This window comes from Artemia sp. Qi Xiang Cuo, chromosome 16 (genome assembly GCF_049724085.1).
Source record: "Artemia sp. Qi Xiang Cuo chromosome 16, ASM4972408v1, whole genome shotgun sequence".
Lineage (NCBI taxonomy): Eukaryota > Metazoa > Arthropoda > Branchiopoda > Anostraca > Artemiidae > Artemia > Artemia sp. Qi Xiang Cuo.
In genome coordinates, this window is record NC_142809.1 from 58,290,872 (window position 1) to 58,311,501 (window position 20,630).

A 20,630-nucleotide genomic window follows, 5' to 3' on the forward strand; every position below is an offset into this window, starting at 1 on the left:
GAGCGACATTAAATCTTAAAACGAACAGAAATTATTCCGTATATGAAAGGGGTTGTGCCCTCCTCAACGCCTCGCTCTTTACGCTAAAGTTTTATTGTTTAAAAAAAAGAGCTGTGAGAAAGTGAAACTTTTGCGTAAAGAACGAGGCGTTGAGGAGGGCACAGCCCTTTTCATATACGTAATAATTTCTGTTCGTTCTAAGATTTAATGTCGCTCGTTCCTTTCAGTTTAAAGAACTTTTTTTTTTATTTGAAGGCTGCGAAATCGGGGGGTTTGGGGGGCGGCAGCCCCCCCAACTGTGCCTAAAAATCCCTGTACGTTTTAAGGTTCGACCTTGTAACTCAGCCTCTTTAACTCTTTAGAAAACGTAGTTTTTTTCAAATAATCTTGGACAGCTTCAAGTAGTTTGTTAAAAATTCTGTGATAAATTTTCCACGGTAATTTGGGTGATAAAACTTCCGGTACTAGTCACTGTAGAATTCAACGGTTTTTCTGAGTCCTCAGCGGGACGATTACGTTTGCGATTACGACCCATACCAATTAAAGTAAACAGACTTCACCTACCTCAAATAAGATCAATTATTTATTTACCCACTTTGATCTTAATGTGTTGTTCGCTTTGGCCGTTAATTACTGGCATGGCTAAAAATACAACCAGGACAGGTAGGCGTCAATAATGGCTAAATATCAAAACGGCAACAGTGGAATATGGGCTTCAAAAATCCGTGAACTAATCTAGCTCCGCCACTGAACACTGATAACAAGTACTCTCGTGTAAACTATGCTGTTACTCGGGCGAGATCATAATGATAACTCTAAACATTAAACGAACCTTACTCACACTAACCTAAAATTTGGTTAGTTTGAGAAATTCAGTAATTTTGTTTGACTAGTAGAGTGGTTCTATGCCTAAGTTCAGGTCTGCACCCCTTTGAATCTTAACGGATGTAAGCCTCAAAGGGAAGTTCTATGTTGCTTTTGAAATAGGTGAGAATTTATCAATTTTAAGACGGTCGGTAATTATCTTGACAAGCACAGAGACTCCACAACATTTTTTCAGGACTGCCCCCATTTGAATGTTATAAAACTTTCTCGCACCCCCTTTAAAACCAGGTATTGGGTAAATGTTATAGAATCCTTTCTAAAATCATCATCAAAATCCTTTCTTGTGCCCCCTGCTTAAACAGCTTTTTCGTCCAAAGCAAAGTACATTGTGCGCAAAAATCAAGTTTTGAGCTATTATATATTATTATATATTATATATCGAGCAAACTTACCAGGCATGATAGAAAAAAAAAAAAAAAAAAAAAAAAAAAAAATTGAATGACAATGAATCCAAAAGAAGAAATTTAATAGTTTCTGGGTTGTCATCATTCGATAAAATTTTCTGTAGCTGAACTCAGTTCTTACTATTTTCTTCCCCCTTCTATTCTCTCGTGCTAGGGTCTACTGTTTTTGGTTCACGGTAATTAATTTTTTTCTTATTGTAAATCAACCAGATTATTATAATCTTGCCGAAAAGAAAATGTAACCCCCCTCCCTCCCCCCAGAATAAAGAATTACAAAATAACGTATAGGAATTTGATAAATAAAATCTTTTTCTTCTTAATCCATCTGGGTTCTGTTTCTTTTGTGAGCTTTTATGTATTTCATTGTATAGCCCATTTGCTATGTCAAGCCATAAATATAGCCCTTGTAGCATTATACCTATTTATTAAATGCAGTTGAGTGACAGTAGCTTAGACTTTCACCTCTTGAACTTCCATTGTAGTCGATACTATAAATAACCATACACCATCAGTGGTGGTTCTGGCCTCTCTTGCGCCCGGTGCAAAATCTTGATTAGCCCACCCCCGTCTGTCTGCTATTAAATTTTCAGGCCAAATTTTAACAAAATTATATTTAATTTATTAAATAATGAATACTTTATTGTTATCTATTTATTAATTTGTTTTTGAAATAATTTAATAATTTAACTATCATTCATTATTTCAGTTTAATTATTTTGATTATTATTATTTCATTATTTTTTAATTTATGTTTATTTTATAATTAACAATTTATTGATTATTTTCATTTATTAAATGCGTTTTCAACTTTATTCTGATAAAAATGAAAATTAAAAAATGACTATAACCACTTGATTATTTATTTGAAATTTTGCGCCCCTAAAATCTCAGTCCCCTGTCCCTTTGTACCCCCTCTATCCCTCGCCTAAAACCGCGTCTGTACACCTTGAACATTAATATTTAAAGAACTTGATAAATAAATATCCGTATTTTTTCAATCCTCCTGGGTTTTGTTTGTACTGGTGGCCTTTTTTTAGCCCGTTATACGTATAGTCCATTCGCTATTTTAAACCATAAATACAGCCCATACAGCATCGTGCTTATCTGTTAATTAAAGTTGAGTGACGGTAGTTTAAACTTCCACAATCCTCTTGAACTTCGATAATGGTCGATGCTAAAAATAGCGATACACCTTGGGTATTCAAATTCAAGGAATTACCAAATTCCATTTCTTATTCTCTGCAGACGTTAGGAAGATGCTTTGTTCTAATACCACTCGAGTTGTGACAGAGATCTAACATAGTCGATCAATTTAATTTTTATTTATTACCATGAATTTTTGATTGTAATGATCATTCTATTATTATGTATTTTAAGTTGAATTGGTGGTTTATTAGAAGTATAAGTTCTAAGGTTACCTGTCAGTGACTTGCACACTATATCTTTTCCTACCACATGTAATATTTTTGAGTAATCAGAATTAGAGTCGATAAAGTTCAGAAAAGTAATTTCAAAAATATAGTTTACCGGAATTATAGAGCTCAAAATTAAGTACCTTGATTTCACTTATGGACAATTGAGGCTAGTCAATAGTTTTAATACCAATTCGTTATGCTAATGATGATGGCCTTTCTATTGGTGGATCTGTGGGGGGGGGGGGGGGGCCTCTACCTTAACCTGGATTCCACTAATGCAATAACAGGGGAAGAGGGCTTGAGTTTGTTTGACTCTATCCCAAGAGTCTTTAGGTTCATACGTTTTTTTTTTTTTTCTATTATGTATCTATATTTTCCACACAATTCACCTATTGTTATGATTTTTTCCTGCCATTCTCCTTACATTGTGGCCCCCTGACCTAAATAAATTCCTGTGTACGTATCTTGTTCCTCTTTATTCGATTTGTGTACTTGTTGTTAGTAATAGGAAGTATCAGTTGTAAAATGTAATGAATGTCAATATTTTTGGTGTAACATGAACTATTACTATCTGATTAATGGTATGTTTAAATGTTAATAATGGACTGAAATAATTCTACTTCAAGTGATGAAGAAGAGAGATCTCCCAAGTGGTTTTATGTTATTCGGCTTGCTTCCAAACCGCCGTACATTGTTATGAAAATTGGATTTCTATTCGGAACCCCGTACGTTATTAGAACTAAGGTAATTTTCTTAAAGTTTTTTTGTTTTCCGTTGGATTATTATAGAGCTTTTAAATTCATATTAGGCCCGTTCTTGGTTATAAATATGTTAAGATCTTTTGACAAGAATCAGTCACTTCTGAATGAAAAAGAAATTAACCCGACAAAGTGCACCAAGCTAGTGATTGGATAAAAGGAAAACATAAATTGTTTTTATTTGAGAATTATTTGCTTGTTCGCTAGTTTAATTTTTATCCAGGTTTCACTATTTATTTTGAGATGTCTCCCCTGCTTTTTCTCGTGCAATTCATGTTTCATATGTCAACTCCAACTTTAATAAAAGTTACATGTTCTCGCTTCCAAACTGCCGTAGCCGTGCTTGTTCGAGTATTATAATTGCGGCTATCAGACCTGACCTGAAACATGTCTGAGAAGCATAAAGGTGAATTATTATTTATTAGTAGACTGGAACATAAATAACAGGTGATAAGAATTTCGTAAGCCAGCAGCTGGTAAAATTTTTTGCCTACCATATTCCATTCTCACAGAATCACTATAAGATTTTTTGCAGAGTAAACGGATGGCATTATTTTGGGGAACTCGAATTGGATTCACTAATGACGGAAACGTCCCTAACTATACCGAAGAATAAAATAAAGCATACGGATGTATATTACAACAGCCTTAAAATGCGATGCGGGACCAAATGTGTGGATTTTTTAAGTATCCCGATGTTCCCTGATCAAATCGTTGACATGTTTCCTAAACGACAAAGTTTCATCAAATGTAATACCTAAATACTTGACACAAGAGTTCCTTTCAATCTCGCAATGACTGTATTTTAACCCAGAAATCCATGGATAGTTTGTAGTTGTTCTCGAGAATATAATAAAACTAGTTTTATCCGGGTGCACTTGTAGTTTATTTATGCGCATCCAAGTTGAAACTCTGTCTTAAATTACTTAATTCAAGTAATCCCTTCCCAGTTCTTGCGAGACAAACAAGCGACGTGTCATCAGCAAACATCGGTACGGTCACTTCTTGTGGATCATGGAATAATTCACTGAAATTGTTTTTGGTATTAGACATGGTTTGACTTACGGCATTTACAAAATTAAAAATAATAGCGGTCCAAGAACGGATCCCTGTGGAACTCCACATGTAATAGGAACTGTATTTTAGTAGGAATTGTATTTTAATCGAGAAATCTATGGATGATATGTAGCTGTTCTTGAGAATATAATAAAAACTTCTCTTACCCGGGTGAACTTGTAGTTTATTTACGCGCATCCAAGTTGAAGCTCTGTCTAACGATTGTTTACTTAATTCAAGTAATCCCTTCCCAGTTCTTGCAAGACCAATAAACGACGTGTGACCAGAAAACATACATACTGTTCCTTTTTGTGGATTAGGGAATAATTCACTGAATTTGTTTTTGATGATAGACATAGTTTGACTTACATCACTTCCAAAATTAAGAATTACAACAGCCAAAGAACGAAACCTTTTGGAACTCCACATGTAATAGGAACTGTATTTTCATAGGAATTGTATTTTAATCGAGAAACATATGGATGATATGTAGCTGTTCTTGAGAATATTATAAAACTACTCTTAACCGGGTGAACTTGTAGCTTATTTACGCGCATCCAAGTTGAAACTCTGTCTAACGATTGTTTACTTAATTCAAGTACTCCCTTCTCAGTTCTTGCGAGACAAACAAGCGACGTGCCATCAGAAAACATCGGTACTGTCGCTTCTTGTGGATCATGGAATAATCCACTGAAATTGTTTTTGATATTAGACATGGTTTGACTTAGGTTATTTACAAAAATTAAGAATAATAGCGGTTCAAGAACAGAGCCCTGTGGAACTCCACATGTAATAGGAACTGTATTTTAATAGGAACTGTATTTTAATCGAGAAGTCCTTGGATAATATGTAGCTGTTCTTGAGAATATAATAAAACTACCCTTAGCCGGGTGAACTTGTAGTTTATTTACTCGCATCCAAGTTGAAATTGTGTCTAACGATCTCTTGCTTAATTCAAGTAGTCCCTTCTCAGTTCTTGCAAAACAAAAAAGCGACGTGTCATTAGCAAACATCGGTACTGTCACTTCATGTAGGTCAAGGAATAGTTCACTGAAATTATTCAATATATTTTATGAACTTAAAATGTATTGTAGTTCTGGATCGGTTGCATTATTATGGAACTTTCACATCAGGCCCGGTTTTTTGGATAATCAATTTTGTAAGATCGTTTCAAAACCGATTTTTAAGAGACTTTAAGGGCTTTTATCTTGCCGTTAAGGCGTTTTTTTTCAGAAAAAATCTGGCAGAATTACGTAAGATCAGAGGATTTTCAGCAGATTGACTATCCAAAAAATTGGGCTATTGAAACACCCAGTACTTTTCCCCTACTCTTTACCCGTTTTACTCTTTTCCCCTAATGCTTCAAGAACTAATGCTCTAATATAAGAGGAATGTAATAAAAAAAAGTGTTTTTTCACAATGCCTCAAGAAGGGAGGGATTTATATTTGCATTCGCTTTAAATAATATGACTTTTAGTTTAATAGTTTTAAAGTGTGTTAAGTACTTTTTTTTAGTGGCAGACCTGGAGAACTAATCAGGGGAAATTTGACTTTTCTTTCTTTTTATTTGCTTAGAATTTCATACAGGAGAGTGGGACAACCAATCAGATTTTAAAATGTGGTATTATTTGACAATCCTTTCTGACATACGCTTAAGGAATAATGTGAGTGAATTTCAGAAATTGGTAACAGAAATAAACCAAGGGAATTTAAGCATACTTTACACGGAGGTATAGGACGGGAACCACTTTTTATTCTTTTTCACTTTTAGTAGACAGATGGGTAAAATGGAAAGCCATGATTGTGTATGAGCTTTCAAGTGACTTACCTTTTTTGTTCTTTTTAAAACCCCAAAAATTTAAATTGCATTATCGTTTTGTAATATAATCTTATTTGTTCGATCGCGTAACTTTGGCGTTGGCAAATTCTGGTATTTGTAGGTGTTGGAAGACCTAAAGAATTGCATAGGATCAACTTCAGTACCCCAGCATCCAAATTACAAGGATCAGAAAGTTCGGAGTCGCCATTCTTCAGTCAGAGAAGGTCTCGTCATAGAAGGAAAATTGGAACATAAATGCTGTCACATTATGACTAAATCCTTGGAAAAAATATTAATCAAGTAAGCACGACATAAATTCTCAAAATTGACAAAAATGATTTTTTATTTGCTTCCTACAAAAGTTTCGTAAGTGTTGAAGGACTTTTCTCAGTTCCTCAGACTTTTGGCACATGTAGGACTCTGAAATAAAATTCATGTCGTTAAGGACCCCAACACATTATTAAAAATAGTTCTTTTATGTTTTTTCTATTAGTTTGCTTAGTTTCATCGTAGCTTCCTCTCCTGTGGAACTCTTAGAACGTTCTGGAGAAATCTAGTGCTCTTGGGAACCGTGGTTGAGAAACCCTACTTAAATGAATGTAATTGAGCTAAACTTATCCTGACGTAAACCACTTCTCCCTCGAGGAAGGAGTGGAGTGGGGGAGGTATAGCATTAAGACCTCTGTATTAGGGTGTAGGTCTGCTCACTTATTTACTTCAACTACCTAATTTACCTACCTTCATTACCTAATTACCTTTAACTACCTACTTTAATTCAAATTTTAGTCTTGTTTATAGAAAATAAATTATTTGAAGAGTATATTATAAAGTTAAAATTGATTCCAGACATGTGGTTTTCCGAACCTGATTTAATGAACTATAATTAAAATAGTTATGATTCACAGATATTACCTTAACCATATAGCAGTGCGTCACACCATTAAGCTATGTAAGACTAACACTCCTAGCAAACTCAGAAAAATCTTATTTTAGAACAGTAAGGGGGAGGGGCATTGGAGGGGGCCGGAGGGGATGGAAAGAAGGATCTAAGTCATTCAAACCAATCTCGGTAAAATTGTCTTCGTCTCTATTTTTATACTATGCATGCCTTAATGCTGCTACAAAATAAAAAGAATTAATGCAAAAAAAGAATTTTTTAAAAGAATTAAAAAGAATTAAAAAGGTATATAAAGATAAATAAAGATATATAAAGATATAAAGATAAATAAAAAGGTATAAAAAGAATTAATGCATCAAAAAGTTTGCTTTAATTTCGTTACTTTTTATTTGTGACGTATCTAATTACGCCAATCTAATTACGCCTTATAACCCAATACTTAATGCGCGCAAGCCAATTTAATAGCGCCTAATTTTTTTTTAGATGCAAATAAACCCCTTTCTGAACAACTTGTAGTGTAAAACAAAGATTAGTCATTCTACTAAATTTTTAAATAAGTATATTTGTTGATTTAATTATATTTTAAAAATATAATTATCTTGAAAATTTTGTGCATGAAACAAGTACATTAGTAACATAATTCTTATTAAAGAATACAATCTGTTTTGTAATTTCATGGATTTTTCGTGAGATTGGTTGTGAAAAACTTTACAACCCCCTTCCGGGCCCCAAAAAATTGGAAATTGCAGACTTAGTTGGCCATTTCAAAGTTTGGACCATTTCAGTGATAAATCATAGGGTATAGATTCAGAGAATTGTACGTGTACGTCAATGAATGTACGTGCCTATGATCAAGAGGATGACATAAAATACGGAAGAAGTGATATATTTCTCTTCCTTTCATGGCAAATGCGATTCCTTTAAATCTTTATTTTTGTAACCTTTCTTAATCCTGATTGACGCCATTGTGCTTTCGTTTTGCCCCTAACTGTATTACCAAACAAGAACAGTCAACCTATAATGCTTCCTCGCTGCGTTAACCAGTCTTTCCAGTCTATAGACGTAGACTTTGGGATTGAATCAAATTGTTAGCATGCTATATTGAGGTGCAAGGTCGCTCCAGTGAGTCCCTCAAGGTATCCTTGTGTAGACCCCCTGAAAGACATGTTGCACATACTCTTCAGTTTTTGAAACACCGATTTTTTAGAACCATGCCTAACAGCTGTCGTTACAGTGGCCTTAAGTATCCTGATGTTGGAAGGTGGAATAAATGAAACCTAAAAAGAAAAAGAAATTGAAATAGATAATCAAACACAAAGATAACAGATACTGATATAGACAAATAAAGTAATTCTAAAACGAGTAAAATTAAATTGAATACTCGAGTCAAACTCAAACTTTAAACGAGCAAGTTATTGCAAACAGGAAATTGGCTGCTGGAATTATTCTTGATTATTCTGTGAATTTATACATCGCGTAATTCTCAAAAGTCAAGACATATTTGAGACTTCAGTCCAGATGCTTTCAGACATCCACGTTCCCTTCTAATAATGCCACCTATGTAACTGCATCCTTCTACTACGTCAATTTTCTCATCACTTCCTCTGCATTCACATTTATTCCTAATTTGAAACTTCTCAACATTAGTTCTTGGGCTCTTCTAATTCCATTTATTCATTTACCTCGCCAACATTTTAACTTAGGACATTAAAATCATCAATAAAATATAAATCTTAATGAATCTCACCTTCTAATCTTAGTGAATCTCAAATGACCGCCTTAGAAGATCGAAGGTTGTACTAGTTACAGGGGTGAAGGGGCGAAAAACATTAATGGGGAAGCCAATTTTTATTGGCATTTTATCGAGTATGAATATTTCCAAAGTTAAAATTTTGGTCTATCCTCTTTTGTTTTTTGGCCCGTGGATTAGGTTAAAACTTTAACTTACGTCTATGTTGGGGAGGGGGAATAGGTGAGTTCGAATCTTGTGTTTCATGAGTTGTGTTTTATGAGTTTTTCTAAGTTTATTCTGTGACAAAAATCCTTTTTACCCCCCTCCCCCCACCAAAAAAAATGTTGGATACGGCCCTGCCTAAAACAAATCTTACACAGTTCCTTTGGAAAACATTTGACTAGTCGCCTTAACCTTTCGAAGCTCCCGCGTTTCCGAGCCACACTTGGCCACTGTTATGAATTCGGCATCAAATATTTTTCTAATATGAATTTGCTGACTTATCTTCCTACTCTTCAATTGCAAAAGAACTCCCTTTGCCTTGGCTGTTTTACTTTTTGCATTTTCCCTACATCCACCATCTTTACTAATAATACTACGCAGGTTAGTGAAGCTATCCATTTGATGAAATTTATCGTTACTTAACATCACCTCTTCGCCCTTATTTATTCCTAGTCCCAGTGACTTTGTCCTCTTGGCATTAAATTTCAAACCTACTCCTGCACCCTCAAATGTTCATTCATTTAGCTAAAAGTTTGTCTAGGACATTCAAACCATCCTTATAATCTATGTCTAGGAGAGTTTCACCTTCCAATTTGATACCATGGACTCCTATTGCCTATGCTGTTCTCTTTAGGCCCAATTACATCAAAACAATCCATACAAAAGTGGATAGAACATAACCCTAATTAACCCCTGATTCCACACCGAACCTGCGAACGCACATACTTAACTTCCTTATCTACGTTATTCTTTTATATAACAGTTATCACTTTAATGTTCTTACCTGGTATAATATGCAATAATATGACCGTCAATCAAGCATCGGCTGAATCAAGTACCTATCCTTTTAACCATTTGATCGACACATCCTCTCCATGCGCTAAAACCCCAGTGTTCTTGTCTTTATGTTCTACTTATGAAATTTTTTCTATCACCATTTTTTTTTATTCCATATCAATACCTTGCTCTTCACGCTAAAGTTTTTTTAGTACTTTCAAAAGAGCTATTTATTCGAATTCAACGGCCTTTGTAATTCAAGGGTCATTCCTAAAGAATTGGAACAAAATTCGAACTTAATCGTAAAGAGCGAGGTATTGATGAGAAGGAGAACCCCATCATATACGTAACCATTTCTGTTCGTTTTAAGTTTTAATGTTGCTCCTAAAACTTTTTTTTAAATTTAATAGTCTACAAAGATTCAAGAAATGAATTGATTGTAAAGTGCTTGCACCAGATATTTTAAAAAATGTACGAGTTTTTAATAAAAATATTGATATTAAACATTGAATTGTAGCAAAGTATATATTGTCAGAGAGCCACCTACATGCCCCCCCCCCCGAAAAATAGTTTCAACTGTTATAGAGTTCACTGACGATGTTTGGACTCATGCCAATACGATGGTATCTCAAACCCTATCTGCTAAGTTGTGTGTAATTTTTTGTTTACATATCTTAAGGTCATTTTTTTTTTGTAGGACTGACAAGCAGCTAAAGTCCCATATAAACACAAGAAGGCTCCAGCCTGGAAGCTCCAGGAGCCTCCGATCAAATCAGAGTCGAAATGAGTCGTTGTCACGTTTCTTAGAGAAGCGACATTGGGTTTGGAAAATGCAGTCGGATGAAAAGTGCTCTTTGGATGAAGCATCAATTGGTAGAATTCTGGCCGTTTTGATTAAGTAAGTTTCTGTTTCTTTTCTTTGGGGTTGAAAAAGGGTATATAATTACTAGTTATTTGTACAAAATAGTTTTTCTCAGCATCAAAGTAACCAATAAAACAGTTTGTCAGCTTAGAGCTGAATAATGAAGCTGGCTCAGGAATTCAAATAAGGCCAGTCAAAAAAAGAGCTTCGCTATAAATCCTTAGCTAAAATTAAAAATAGAAAAAGTTTTTGCAACTGAAGGTAATGAGCAACATTAAAACTGAATACGAACAGAAATGATTCCGTATATAAGGAGAGACAACCCCTTCTTCAACCCTCGCTCTTATTGAACCAACCCTCAAGTGAAGTTATCAAGTATTTTGCAGTAAGTTGCATCAAGACATGGCTAATTGTAGAAATAGAAAAGTCAAGACAGATAGTCCAAGTAATTGAGAGGCAAATGTTTAAATGGCTGCGGCACGGGTAAATGGCGGGAGTAAGTATGACTCTCTTATTGGACACATAGTTGTTCGTTAGTTTTTGGAAAGGCACGCCTGCCTAGAGTCTCAGGCATGTTGACCAAGAATTTAAAATTGACATAGGACCGTTAGATTCCCTAGAATGAGAGGCAAACAAGGCACGCCCGCCTATGGCCTTAAGAAGGTTGACCAAAAATTTAGAATTGACATAGGACCATTAATTTGCTTTAAATAACAGGCAAAAATAAAGTCTTTAAAAATACTTCTCATTCAAACTGTACGGACCTTGTATTTGAGCAGTTTTTCCTAAAGGATTGTGACAAAATTTCAGCTCTAGCGTAAAGAGGGAGGGTTGAGGATAGGGCATCCCCCCTTATATGCTGAATAATTTCTGATTGTTTTAAGTTTTAATGTTACTCCTTACTTTCAGTTTAGAAAAAAAAAGAAGAATAAACACGAACCCGTGATCTTTTTTCTGGAAAAATAGAAATACAAAAGTCTACACTTTTGTAGAGAGGAGCTTGAAATATCAACAGTAGGGTTCTATTATATATTCAATCTGATGGTAGGACTTTGATTCACATCCTTTGACTTTTTGGGAGTGTTTCTTTCTTTTTCGAAAATCTAAAAAATTTTCTCAGGTTCGTGGCTTTTGATGGGTAACATCAAACTTAATGGATTTTATATGTTTAGAATCAGCATAAAAGGTCAATTATTTTGATGTATCTGTTGTTGCCAAATTCCGTTTTTAGAGTTTGGGTACTATTGAGTCGAGTTGCTCCTTACTTATAGTTCGGTACCACGAACTGTTTAATAGGAAAAGGCCCTAAAACAAGGCCATTATTCGTAGTAGTAGTAATATTAGTACCTCTAGTAGTATTAGCAGTACATACATAGTGCCTTTGGTTAGTTAAACATCCCCATCAACATACCTGAATGTTCTAACATAAAACTCAAAGCCGTTCATAAGGTATTGCTGATGCGCCCTTTTGCAACTACATGCACATAGCGTTTTGATTTAGTTCAACTTTCCCCATCAACATTCCCTAAAAGTTTCACCTTAATACTCGTAACTCTAGTAGTAGTCGTAGTCGTAGCAGTAGTGGTAGTAGTAGTGATAGTAGCATGCACATTTTCCCTCTTGGTCAGTTGAACATTCTACTCATCGCATCCCATCTGATTCTTTTGATGTATCTATTGTTATCGAGATTCGGTTTTTAAAGTTGCGGTTACTATTGAGTCGAGTAGCTCGTTACTTATAGTTCGTTACCACGGACTGTTTGATAAAATAAAAGCTTCTTTCTTCTTCCTCTTCTGTTATGGAGACTCTTTCGCATAATCCCATCACCGGAATCAAGTTCCGAGCCATGCAGTGTGTTGCTGCAGCAGAGGTCGAACCTCGGGTCCCTTGTTACCAAGCTGACATCAAACTCACTGCGCCGCTACTGGAGCAATAAATGATGTGTTGAAGTTGCAACATCTTCTATCTGAACTAGTCAGATAAATCTCATCATGAAATAATCCGGTGTATATCATTATCCGGTGTATATCCAGTGTACATCATGAAATAATCTTAGCTGTATATCATTATGTATAGGTCTTAAAAAGAGCAGTTCCGAGAAAATTCATATTATTTTTTTTCTCAGAGCAAAATAAAAATCTAATTTAAATAAAATTGAATGTTTTATTTCCAGACTGCGTCTCTCTGAAGGCTTTCGGTTTGCAGTTTGTAGCGATGGTGTGATAACAATGGCCTTGGAATTATCAATGAAGGTAAACATCCTACTTTCCTTGATTGTGTCATGAATAAATGTTATCTATTATTTGTCTTAAAATACTATCTATAAATGTCATGAGGCATATATCCAAGTAAAATATATTTAAATAATTATAAAGAATTCACCTTAAATCGCTATTACTTATTAATTACAATGGATAATTATATATATAAAAAATTATAAACTAAGTAAATCCATTTTGTATTATGAAAAAGCACTATCTATTATTTATCTTAAAATAGAAGTTGTAAATGCTAGGGGACTTTTTATTCGTGGGGGACCACGTGGGGATACCTAACAGATATCGATTAGGTATGTACGCAATCAGCAAGTTCTTCAAATAACAGTAAATAGTGATTTTGAATCGTACCAATCTTGAGGGGAATTGTCGCCTACCTCAATCCCCCTACTCTTTACGCTGAAGTTTAGATTGTATTATAATCCCACTAGAATATAATAAACATAGCCAGTCATTTCTTATGTTGCAATAAGGTTTTCTTTTACCTATTTGCTTTCACGGTTTGGCTGCATTTATTACTGTGGTGAGCAACTTTGCCTAAATGAGCAAGTTTATTGTTGGAGCACTATGAAGAAAATAATTAAGTGTAAAGAGAGATACATAGCACTATTTTTTTTACGTTATAGCGTCGCTCGTCACTTTCATTGAATTTCTTTTTATTAAGGCCACTCGATACCTTAAAAATCATTTTGTGAGTCTCCGTGTCGGCTGACCGTCACAAAGACAAAGTGTCTATTAGCGTGTTTTCCCAGCACCACATGGACCTTCCGAGGCAATTTTGGTAAAAATTGTTGGGGTAGCTTAAATGTCTCACTAGTTTGAAAAGCTAGCAAGATGCTAGTTTAAAATAAAAAAAAATACAATCTTTTACGAATCGTTAAGTAAAGCGCTATATCTTCAGTGCAACTTCGATAATACTCTTCTTGTGTCAGCAAGGTTTTCAATCAAAGCTGGTAGCGCCACAGGGAGCTCCCAGAGCAAATTGCTCAAATGATGCTTCCTTGGAGCTGATTTTTAACATTTTCCAAGTAGGCGTGATTGAATATTTTTAGGGACAGGCCTTTCTAGAACTATAAAAAGAAAACTCTGCTCGCTTCAAGAACATCCACGCTTTCTGATGGTACAAGTTTCATTGAAACTGAATTCTGTGGCACAAAATGAGAGATTAAATGTTTTTCAAAGTTTTTGGGAAAGTAGGTGTCGGCTTTTCAATTTCTTATCCAAGTTATGGCAAGTCAATTCTAAATAGTTTGGCCACACAAACTAAAAAAGTTATAATGGACGAGATAGGGTGATCTCGTAAGGTGCCGCATCCTCCTAAATATCAATACGACATCCAACATAATATTCCTGGAAGCTGATCCTGTCAGCGAGAGGAAATAAAAGTGCACAGGCTTTACTGCTTGCTTCACTGCTTGCGCACAGGCTTCACTGCTTCACTGCTTGTGCACAGGCTTCACTGCTTGCAATAAATTGGTGCATAAAAGATATTAGGAAAGTAAATCGTTATGGTTTTGCTTTTCAAAAATGAATTGGTAAATAATTCTCTCCCTTTTTTTTATAAGAGGTTCTTATCGACTCTCAGAATTTAAGTATAAAATAAATACAGATCTGAAAGACTTCAAATTTTAGTTAAAAGTGACATTATTATTAGAAAGAACAGAGCAGAGATGAAATTTGGGTTTTAAGAGAGGAGAGACACGTGGGAATTTACTCTGGAGAGAGTAAGGTCATAATAAAAAAAAGTAATGATCGGCAAAATATTAAGATTTTGGGTATTTCCGGTGTAAGTGTCAATAAACAGAGAGACTTATATAAAACATTAAGAATTTAAAGTTGCCTTGCCCCCCCCCCTCTTCTAAAAAAATCCCTGAAAGTTTTATTTCAATACCCATCCGTGAGACAAACAGGTTAGACTTACTAAAACTGTAATTTGGAGCTACCCATTTATGAAGAGAAAAAATCCACCACCACCGCCTTAAGCGAATTCTGCATCCATCGCACGCGCATTTTAGCCCGAATGTAATTTTTTTTTCTCAGCAAACGGAACTTTTACCTGTAAAAGAATATATTCTCAATAATTGCGGAAAACATCAAGTGTGGATATCAGTTCTCTTGCAATTTAACTCTCTTTTTACGCAACTCCGTTCAACTAAACAATTGTTCAGCCCAACCCACATTTAACTCAACACACATGCAACTCAACCCCGATTGAATCAACTCCTATGCAACCCCCTCCCCCCGTCATTCAACTGAATCCCTTGAAATTCAACCCTCATTTAATCAAACGCTCATGGGGGTCAGTTAAATGGGGTTTGCGTTGAACGAGGGTTGAGTTAAATGGGTTGAGTCGAGTGAGGTTGAAATAAACGGGTTTAAGCTATACGCACGTGAGGATCTCATCCACAACCCTCTGGCTTTAATGCCTTATAGATCCCAAGCTCTATTGGCTTAGCCAATGAGGTTTATTAGTTTGTTTTATGCCTTTGGAGTATTTATATATAAATCTAAGTAGGTTTTCTATAAACAGATTGTCTCTAGAGCTACCGACATAGCCAATTGTATTTTACCAGCGGTAAGGCCTGTCGGACATCAAACATAAATAAGAAAGAAAACATAGTTTATACAAATTTTTTAGGTTCAAAGGAAATTTCAGTCCCTAATACAAACGAGGAAGTCATTTTGCCACCTCCCCCAGCCCTTTCCCCAGCCCAACAAAAGTATCCTTGAGAATTTCAGATCGATGCCCTTGACGTGAAAAACAAAACACAGTAAGCTCATCAGAAGTATAACTTTGCAAATACTCGTTTATTAAAAAGGAAAAATCCCCCTTCTTTTATGAGAAAATTCTTTTTTTTCTCATAAAATGCATTTTACCCAAAAATGGATATTTTCTATTAAAAAGCTTAACGTCGGCCTCAAACTTATGTCCTCGAATCGGGAATAGAGTATCCTGCTGTCTGAGTCAGCTGTGCTTGGTTTTTGTGAGTTACATGTTTGATGCATTAATATACATAATAAGATTTTTATACAATAAGATAGATTATTACTAGCGTTCTTAAGGCTCAGTAAAGTCGATATAGCAGTGTTGAAATATTAACTTTGATTGCAGGTAGATATGCCAAATTGGAAGAAATCGACATCAGCCGAGGACGATGTCTCAGTTTGTCTGGTCCAATATGTTTTATTCCCCCCGCAAACTGTTAAAAGAAGAGATAGGTATGTATATTAAAAAAAAACACAATTATAAATTAATTAATGATTTTTGGCATTGATTTTGCCGTCATCATCAAAAGTGTCATTACTAAATAGTCACTGTCTTTTCCTGTCATGACTTTTTTCTGTTATTGAATGCTAAAATAATCAAGTTTTTTCAAATGAAACTAAAGACCGACGTTAAAGCTTAAAACGAGCTGGAATTTTCTTAAGTATGGGGGAACTACCGTCCCCTCAGCTCCAGTCATTTACGCATTTTGAGCTATGAAATGCCTCCATTGCCTCACCCTCTTGTCAAGTTAGTACATGAATAACATCCACCATTTTGCCCTCAAAATATTTTGTGCTAAAGGGAGAATTGTCGCCCTGTACCCATATTGAATACTTGATTAAAGTATGTTCATTGAAATAAAGGGTTATGGCTTAAATTAACCCCTCCTCCACATTACCTTCGTGTGTAAAATGCCATTTTCGAGGCTCCAGGAGCCCTATCCATCAAAATTTTGATTGTTCCCCCCGCCTTTCTTTATTCTGTCGTCGTTTGTTTGGTCAATCAGTACAAATTGTGTCCCTAGAATGGCAGTGCAATGGACCGTGATTCTTCTAGTTTTGCCTCGATTTTATCCGCAGCTTCATCAGTTTATACCGAAAATATGCATATGGGTCAGTAAAAGTTACCCACCTGCCAGTAGATTCCATTGCGCAGTTTGACCCGAAACGCTCCCTGTGCATTATTTTAGGAATGAAATGTGCTAAAAACTAAAATGAAATTATTGCTTTTGTAATTCTTAAGCAGCATGATTTTAATTTGAAGTCTTTTTTAATTCCGGGAAAGACACCTGTCCCTGATCCGACACCCCCTCCTTTCACTCGAAGGTAAAATGTCCCTTAAAGGTGCCAACTCTGCAGTCTTTGGAATAAATTTTGACACTCTTCTGACGAGAAAATAAATGGTTTTGCAAGTCTTACCTGCTTTGAAATTTTTTTTTATGTTGATTTAAAAAATAAATTCGCCCAATAATGATCGAAAAATCTAAAGCTGAACTGGTTAGCCATGACAAATACAAAGAGATTTTTTTTTACTTCTTGGTTTTAGATATAATTTGGTTTTAGGTTAGTTTGAATTTTTTTTTTGTTTTTAGCTTTGAATACACCTTGTTTTATGTATATCCGCGTATTTCCGCGTTTTTATGTATATCCGCGTATGTATATCCGCGTATCCGCGTATATATCCTTGTATATCCGCATCGTTTTAGTTTTTCCTTTTCTACTATTGGCCGTAGTCTCGTTTGTTTTCTTCTTCTTGAGATTTCTTTTTCTCTTTGTTTTTGTGATGATTATGTGAGTCACATGACTTCAGCATCTCTCTTCCATGGAAGACCAAAACCATGCAACTGCCCCAATTTTTGTAATGTTTTACAAAAATGGAATTTTTTGGTTTGAAAAAAAGAAGACATCAACCTCCCCAACTGGTAAAATGTTCGCAGGTCTATTATCTTGTATGCCCTTCAATTTTAAAATATTTTAGTATAACTATTATTTTTTTTTTAGTTTTGATTAAATTTTGGTTTTACAGTCTTTCTGATGAGGATGTACTGAATTCAACACGAGATGATTATATTTCTCGTCCATCATCTTATATGATTACTGAATGCTGGATTGAACCTCAGTATGGGCGTGTCTTTAACCATGACATGTTTCAATACATGACCTTCGATGAAATACCAGATAAGGTAAAGATAAATATTCTTATTTTAACATCATATTATTTTATTATATTATTTCTGAGAGAATAGAATTATATAATAGAGATAGAGTTATATTATTTATTATATTATATGATTCTGGGATTATTATATTATTATTTTAAGATAAAAAGTTCCATTTTAATTCTAAATTTTCTCAACGAAGTGAAGAATATAGTTTATTTTATAGGAGGTATAGGAGGTTTGACCTCCCCCCCCCCCGTAATATCTGTCCGACTCGTAAAAACGTAACAGAAATGAATATAAAAAATTTTATGCGTTTTGTTTGTGTAACCCCCATCCCCCCGAAAAAAATCCTTTTGTTAAACCCCTCCCGAAAAAAAATCATATTATTAATAAAAAAAAACATCATATTATTTTAACTCTTAAAATTTAACTTTTTAAAATTTAACTCTTAAAATTTATTTTAACTTTTAAAAGTCAGCATCTAAATCTAGTTATTTTTAGGTTAAACTCTATTTTTCAGGTTGCCTAATCGTATTACTACAACCTAGCCATGAGAGTAATGTTGAGAACCCGCAAAATACACCTTCTCTGTCCCACACAGTTTGAAACTTGTACTTTTGCTAAATTTTTGTCAAAATTCTCAAAAATTTACCGACTACTTCAGTATTCAAGCTCCTTTGACATAGATATAAGTCGTCGATCTAGTTTCTAGATTTTTAAATCGCTTTAAATATATTCGGGGAAAAATTTAAATATTTTCCTTAGAGCAGTTCTAATTTTTTTTTTCGAGGTAACAAAAGGCCAAATGGATCAGAATCGGATTGAATTAAAGTTTACTTAAAAATATAAGAATTTTTGAACTTTATTTTTAATTGAAATTTATTTAAAAAGACGATGCACTATTTAACATTTAACAAGTAGTCATCTTAGGCAACGCAATAACAATGCCTAAGTAAAGAGCGATGTGGGCAGGAGGTATTATTTTTTTTTTTTTAATTTCTTTTTTAGACAAGGGTTGAGCAAGGGTTTAATTAAATAGTTGAGCTTTAAGTAAATAGTCGAGTTAATAGGTAAGTAGTTACGTGGACTTTCACGCGACGGCAAACCTTCATAGGTTTTCTTCAGCGCGAAAGTGTTGTTTGATTTATTTATTTATTTGTCTGTAAATGTGGATATAAACTTAAAAACTCAACTTATGAACTTTATTTTATGAACAAAAACGTTTAGCGCTGATTAACACATCGTACACACCCAATAGTGCTACTACACCCAAATAGCCCATACGCTGAAATAGCTCAAATAGCCTGCACAAGCTCTACTGTAAATAGGGAAACTTCCACAGAAACCAAGAGCAGTAACCTTATCTACCATAGCTAATAAATGAGAAAACTATTTATCCTCATCTAAGCTTAGTTAATGATTTTTCTGAGACTGTTGATTACAAATCTGAGACTAATATTACAACATAAAAGTATAAACAAGGAGAAGGAGGGGAGAATCATATATAATGGGATGCAGTGTATAATGGAAGAGGGGATGGTCACCAATTAAAAGTTCTATTGCTGTTTTTAATGGCCAAAACAAAGCAGAGAGAAATGTGACATCCCATCTATGCCCAATATGCCCCTCTGCCCAATCCTCGATCTGTCACTTATGGGACGGGTTGCTTTCTACTTATAATTTTGTTCCTCTTCATTTATGTATTTTATCAAATTTATTGATATTTGTTATTTTATTGTTTACTTATTGTATATTTATTGTTTTTTTCGTTTTTTTTTTATATATTTAACATAACATGTATATTTAACAAAACATATTTTTTTTCAAAGACAAATCAGGAGGACTGAATTTGAATATAGAGATAATAGATTAAAGTATTTTTTAACCAAATAAAATTTAAATTAGAAAAAAAAACAGTCTATTTTGTTTGCCGCGTGAAAAGCAATCTCCCATGGTTTTTATTGGTGACTTGTTTTGACGATAGATTGTAGGAAATGAGCTTTTCCATTATACACTGCATCCCATTATATATGATTCTCCCCTCCTTCTTCTTTTTTATACTTTTATGTTGTAATATTAGTCTCAGGTTTGTAATCAACAGTCTCAGAAAATCATTAACTAAGCTTAGATGAGGATAAATAGTTTTCTCATTTATTAGCTATTTGGTTTCTGTGGAAGTTTCCCTATTTACAGTAGAGCTTGTGCAGGCTATTTGAGCTATTTCAGCGTATGGGCTACTTGGGTGTAGTAGCACTATTGGGTGTATAGGATGTGTTAATCATCGCTAAACGTTTTTGTCCATAAAATAAAGTTCATAAGTTAAGTTTTTGAGTTTATATCCACATTTACAGACAAATAAATAAATAAATCAAACAACACTTTCGCGCTGAAGAAAACCTATGAAGGTTTGCGGTCGCGTGAAAGTCAACGTAGCTACTTACCTATTAACTCGAATATTTACTTAAAGCTCAACTACTTAATTAAAACTATTATAAATAAACAAAAATAAATAAACTATAACCTATATATATGAAAAAATAGATAAATAAATAAATAGCTGAATAAAAAATAATAATAGATAAATAAAAATAACAATAA

General features: G+C 34.4%; 1 protein-coding gene across 3 annotated transcripts in view; it reads left to right on the forward strand.

Moving 5' to 3' along the window:
• The window catches only part of LOC148943128 (KICSTOR complex protein SZT2-like), a 495,507-nt gene that overhangs the window by 90,384 nt on the left and 384,493 nt on the right, over positions 1 to 20,630 (forward strand). For all 3 annotated transcript variants that reach the window (XM_089102275.1, XM_089102276.1, XM_089102278.1), the window contains 6 exons: positions 3,331 to 3,448; positions 6,459 to 6,637; positions 10,664 to 10,864; positions 13,002 to 13,080; positions 16,217 to 16,323; positions 17,897 to 18,053. In XM_089102275.1, the coding sequence (XP_088958401.1) occupies positions 3,331 to 3,448; positions 6,459 to 6,637; positions 10,664 to 10,864; positions 13,002 to 13,080; positions 16,217 to 16,323; positions 17,897 to 18,053 (841 nt within the window). The remainder of the gene's footprint in view (positions 1 to 3,330; positions 3,449 to 6,458; positions 6,638 to 10,663; positions 10,865 to 13,001; positions 13,081 to 16,216; positions 16,324 to 17,896; positions 18,054 to 20,630) is intronic.